Consider the following 5,393-nt stretch of genomic DNA (forward strand, 5'->3'; position numbering starts at 1 on the left):
TCCTTGCGCTGTCGCGATTCAGTCGGGGTGGGACTGAAAATACTCGCGACTCCAAGCTAACGACGCGGCCCTGGAGCTCTTGGGGCCATGCAAGCTAACGAGCACATTAAACGCGCGTGCTTGTGCCGTGCTGTGGCAATGTTTGCCATCGTCTCAGCCACCTCGGGCGGGGTCGCGGTCCACAGTGACATGTTGGATGCGAGGAGGCCATGCGCGACTCTCGCAGGGGCGGACGCAGCGCCGTGTGCGGCTTGCGATTGTGTCCCATACGACCACTCGGATCCTCCTTGCATGCTGCTAGTGTCTCGACGACTTGGTGTCTGATCTCTGCAGGAACTTTAAGAAATGCTGCATTCCATGTCAAGTGCCAATGGCTCGTCGCGCACTCACGCAGTGCGACACTTGACCACCGGCTCCACCATCATGGCATGGCCGAGTTTCACGGACTTTCACGGCGGAAGCAGCGTTCTGCGCAGGCTGGGACTTGACTGCACTGGACCATGGTCATGGCTACAGCAGCACCTCCCATGTTTAGTGTGCCCCGATTGTGTGCTTGAGTCCAGCGGTGGTGAAAGCTCAACGTAGGCATCTCTGCGGCAGTCTGTGGTGGTGGCAGCCCGACGCCGCAGTGTGCCAGTGCCATGTCGTCGCTGGGTTGATCTTTCCTCGAGGAGGTTGTACCTGTGTAGTTGCCTCCATTCCGATGGTGGCCATCGGGATTGCCCGCGGGACCTTGGACAGACACAGATCCAACCATAATTATCGTTCGTTGTAGCACCCAGCATCGATGTCATCCTCTCCCAACGGAACGGGAGTCGAGGACTGGTCCCAGTCGGATTCTCAATCAAGATGATGCCGTCATACCTGTCCCATTGCGCCCAAGGTGGTATCCCCACGAGTAAGTAATGAGGTAGGATGCGAGGAGGCCATGCGCGACTCTCGCAGGGGCGGACGCAGCGCCGTGTGCGGCTTGCGATTGCGCCAGCGCCATGTTGCCGTGAACACTTGATTACGCTGTACTCGATAAAGTGCGATCGAACTTTAGTAGGACAATCCTAGAATTTGGTCACTTTCAATTGTTCGTCGACATCGACACCCGCTTGTGCCATGAGCTGCTGCCCTCCCAACTCGCTTCCTGCGAACCCGACCACGAGCAATGCGACCCCGATCAAGGTTGGCAACACGGACGTCTTCTTCTACGACAACGCCGCGACGTCCACCCTCGTTCTCGTCTTCCCAGACGTGTTTGGCCCCGACTCTGGCCGGACCAAGGAGAACTGTGTCAACCTCAGCGCTCATTACAAGGTTGCGCTTGTGGACTTGACGACAGACTACGTGGCTGACCTGTCGAATGTGGGCGCATGGATCAAGGACCGTCCGTTTGAAGGCCTCGTCGGCAAGATCGAAGACGTCGTCGCCCACTTCCAAACCAACCACGGCGTGACCAAGTTTGGTGCGTTGGGCTATTGCTGGGGCGCATGGGTTGTCGCCAAGTACAGTGCATTCAAATCGACCGTATTGTCTGCTGGCATTTCGTTCCACCCGTCTTGGGCCGCCGAGCAACTGTTCCATGGCGAAGGCAGCGGCGCCAAGATCGCCGAGTCGATCACGGTGCCGCAGTTGATTCTCGCTGCTGGCAACGACCCTGCGTGGCTCAAGCCTGGCGGTGAAGTCGAGAAGACGCTGGAGGCTCGAGGCATTGCCCACAAACTCCGCGAGTTTCCCTCAGTGGCCCATGGCTGGGTGAACCGCGGCGACTTGAACGACGCCACCACGGCGGAAGCGTTCCACGCTGCTTGGTTTGACGAAGCCCTTCCTTTTCTGCAACAACACTTGAAGTAGAGTGACGCATTTGTAAATGCAATGTGATTCCACCGCACATGACTTCCTTGCGCTGTCGCGATTCAGTCGGGGTGGGACTGAAAATACTCGCGACTCCAAGCTAACAAGCTAACGAGCACATCAAACGCGCGTGCTTGTGCCGTGCTGTCTTGGCAATGTTTGCCATCGTCTCAGCCACCTCGGGCGGGGTCGCGGTCCACAGTGACATGTTGCTGGATGAATTCAGAGTGCTTGCCATCTTGGTTCTCGTCAGGGTGGTGGCACGTGCCGATGTGTTGGGTCCATTCATGTGGTTGACTTTGACATGGCATGGCTGACCGAGAAGGGATTCCAGCGAAAAGCCAAGGCAGACACTATGTACAGGTGCAAGTTGACGTCTGCGTTGGGTCCGTTGCCGACTCCAGCATGATCGAGCGCGCGTCCGCCATCGTGACGCTGTGTCGGGCGATGTCCTTGTTTGGCGCCAATGTACGATGAAATAGAGGGGCCGTAGACTTCATTTCGATTCCAACACATGCGACGCGTGTAAGCAAGGGTTCTCCCACGCGTCGGCCGTCGTAAAGCGCATCCTAACTATGCTCACCCTGCCATACACCTTCGACATGAAGATCTGGCACCTGTCATGATCAAAGTGTCCGACGCAGAGAGCGTCGAGGGAGGCGGCGAGCGCCATCTTCTTCTCGGGGATCTCCTGTATTAACCAAGGCGAGGCCTAGTGCATGCGTTCAAGGACGTGGGCCTTGTGTGCAGTTGTCGAAACACGGCGTGCGACGCCAGATCGATTGCGGCGTACTCGGGTGGGTGCCACTCCGACAGGACCTCGGGCGTCCATTCGATTCACCTGCCGTCACGATCGAGGTGAGCTTTCTGCGACGGTGCAAGGTGGACGATGCGTCGGATGCTTTGTGTTGTAGACGGCACGGAGCTGTGGCGTCGTCATTAGGACCCGGCACACAGAGCCTCTTGAACCGACCCCGCCGTTCTTTCTCGGATCGTTTTGTCGAGGCGATGCGTTGTCCAGGCTCTGGTGTGACGTAGCAGCTCTCGTGGATGGCATTCGACGCTACAACGCCACGACGACCTTTGGGACGTTTTGGTGCCAATGGAGCACTGTCTTTGGATGAGCTTTGCCCACGGCATGCCCCATGCTGATCGAGTTCGCTATACAATTGCAGGAGTGGATGGTCTTGTGTCGTCATGGCGTGTATCATCCTTGCGAGATCTTGAGGACTCTGCCCGTCGCACGTTTCGAGAGGATGGACCGCTTGAAGATGCGGCCGCGCGCGTCCGCACGTAGGGGGTACACAACCTTCTACGTTGGCACATGTTGAGTGCAGAGCGCGCCTCGACATGGACGACTCGGTCGTGCTTCGTCTCCTACATGCCGTTCCAATGTGCGAGCGACTGTTGTCCATCCGAGACCTTCATGTCGACGATGTACCCAACTGTGTGGATAATCCGTCCAGCGCGAATGAAATGGATGAAGGGCAGGCGATGCCCTGCTGGGGATGTCGACAGGTGCTGTTTGGCGATGGTCACGGCGTCCCGGCGCGAGACTCTCGTGGACACACTTGGCATGCCAACCTTCCTCCGCGACACAACCGAAGCGCGACGCAGGAAATGATCCGTGCGTGGAAAGGTGACCGATTCGTGCCGTGGCTTGATGGTGGGGAGGATGTGGTCGACGACCTATCGTTCCAAACATGCCACGGTTCCGTTTCCCGCACGAAAGTTCGAAATCGACGATTCACACCAAGGCCAAATTCGAGTTCGTCCATAACTCCGTCGTCGTCACGGCCGCCGCGTACAATGCCCCGCTGCCGGTCCTGCGTCGCGACCTGCAACGCCGTGGTAGCACTACTCCTCTGTAGCATTGTCGCGGCTGTAGCCGCCGAGGCCCCGTCGCAGGTGACCCACCTCGTCGAGCACCGTTCGTCCGGCGAGCTCATGTATCGCGGCCAAGTGTACACAAAGGCCGACTCACCCGTCGTCCCCTTCACATCGTCTCGACTGCGCGAGTCGTCGCACGCTTGCCAAGACGAATCGTACGTGACGTACGCATGCGACCCGACCAAGTTTATCGGGGCGGTCGGCAGCGTGATGTTGCTCGTGGTCTTGGCCGGCGCCATGTCGGGGCTGACTGTCGGAGTGCTTTCTTTGGACACGATGCATCTCTCCGTGTTGAAGATGGAAGGGTACGTGCGTGTGATGCGTCGGTCGTCGTGCGTCACGGGTGCATGCCAGGTCGACGGCGGCGCGACATGCGGCGGCGCGCTTGCTGCCGGTCTTGACGCACCACCGGCTGCTACTGGTAACACTCGTCTTCATGAACGCGCTCGCGAACGAAGCGCTGCCGATCTTCCTCAACACGCTCATCAACCCCGTCGCGTCGGTGGTGTTTTCCGTCACGTTTGTCGTGCTGTTTGGCGAAATTGTTCCGACGGCCCTTTGCACGGGCGACCGGCAGCTCGTGATCGGCGCCGCATGTGTCCCGCTCCTCCGGGTGCTCATTCGGTACGCATCTTGCTTGGGCGCGCGGTCCCCTCCCACGTTTGTAGGCTGACGTACCCGATCTCGTACCCGATCTCGGTGTTCCTGAACCACACCGTGGGCGAAACCGCGTCGAACCTGGCGTACTCTCGCGACGAGCTCAAGGCCCTCGTGCAACTGCAGCACCTGCACAACCCTCGTGCTGGCTTGACGGCGGACGATGTCGACCTCCTGCAGTGTGTCCTCGACCTTGGCAAACGATCCGTGCGAGACTACATGACGTCGGTGGTCGCCATCACGGACGTTGCGCCTCCCGACGACGTACCGCTCGGCAGCCACCTCCTCCACATCCAGTCTCCCGACGATTCGGTCGCCCCCACGACGCTCGTGTACGCCCACGGCACGGGACTGTACCCCGTCACGAATGGCGTGTGCGGCGGCACACTGCCGTACGTCGAGGTCGAGCCCGCGACGTCGCTGTCGTCGCTACTCGCGACGTTCCTTCGCCACCCCACCGCCACGATAGTTGTCGTCGTGACGTTGTCGACGACAAAGGCCGACAAGGTCGTGGTTGGGATCGTGCGGAGGCAAGACGTGCCGTTCCTTGAAAGGCAAGTCGTGCCGCGGGACGACCTCCACCTCGCCATCGACGACACGACCGACACCTCGAGCAACGAAAGCACTAGCCCAACCATGGCCCCCATCCGACCGCCACAGTTCTTTGCGCCGCCCAACAAGGGCGGTGCTGTCGCGTATGCTCGCGTGAGCATCGTTGACGACATGGAGGTCTTTCCCGTCGCAGCGACGTGTTCGTGAACGCCATCGGGGTAAACCTTGTTGTAACTCATGTTTGTCGAGTTTGCGCTCGGTTTGTCGGGTGGTGTGGGGTCGACGACGGCACATGGTCGCAGCAGACTGCTGCTGCATCTGTGTGGAAGGTCGTTTGGCACGGAACAGCTAGCGCTACGTGGAGCGCCACGACGTGGTGTCCAACGGCAGCACCACAATCGACAAGCGGTGAAAACGTCCAGGATGATTTGACGAACAAGTTGCCTGACGTA

At 59.4% G+C, this 5,393-nt stretch overlaps 3 protein-coding genes across 3 annotated transcripts; 2 read left to right on the forward strand and 1 right to left on the reverse strand.

Annotated features, from left to right (window-relative positions):
* Positions 1-1,061: 1,061 nt before the first annotated feature.
* H310_03834 (hypothetical protein) lies at positions 1,062-2,414 on the forward strand. Its single transcript, XM_008867886.1, has one exon. The coding sequence runs from the start codon at positions 1,108-1,110 to the stop codon at positions 1,840-1,842; it is 735 nt and encodes a 244-aa protein (XP_008866108.1). The 5' UTR covers positions 1,062-1,107; the 3' UTR covers positions 1,843-2,414.
* H310_03835 (hypothetical protein) lies at positions 2,330-3,597 on the reverse strand. Its single transcript, XM_008867887.1, has one exon. It carries the CDS (start codon positions 3,255-3,257, stop codon positions 2,568-2,570), a length of 690 nt encoding a protein of 229 aa, XP_008866109.1. The 5' UTR covers positions 3,258-3,597; the 3' UTR covers positions 2,330-2,567.
* On the forward strand, positions 3,511-5,201 carry H310_03836 (hypothetical protein). Its single transcript, XM_008867888.1, has 3 exons — positions 3,511-4,037; positions 4,087-4,356; positions 4,401-5,201. The coding sequence occupies exons 1-3, from the start codon at positions 3,652-3,654 to the stop codon at positions 5,146-5,148; spliced, it is 1,404 nt and encodes a 467-aa protein (XP_008866110.1). The 5' UTR covers positions 3,511-3,651; the 3' UTR covers positions 5,149-5,201.
* Positions 5,202-5,393: the final 192 nt, after the last annotated feature.

This window comes from Aphanomyces invadans (genome assembly GCF_000520115.1).
Source record: "Aphanomyces invadans strain NJM9701 unplaced genomic scaffold supercont1.6, whole genome shotgun sequence".
Classification (NCBI taxonomy): domain Eukaryota; phylum Oomycota; class Saprolegniomycetes; order Saprolegniales; family Verrucalvaceae; genus Aphanomyces; species Aphanomyces invadans.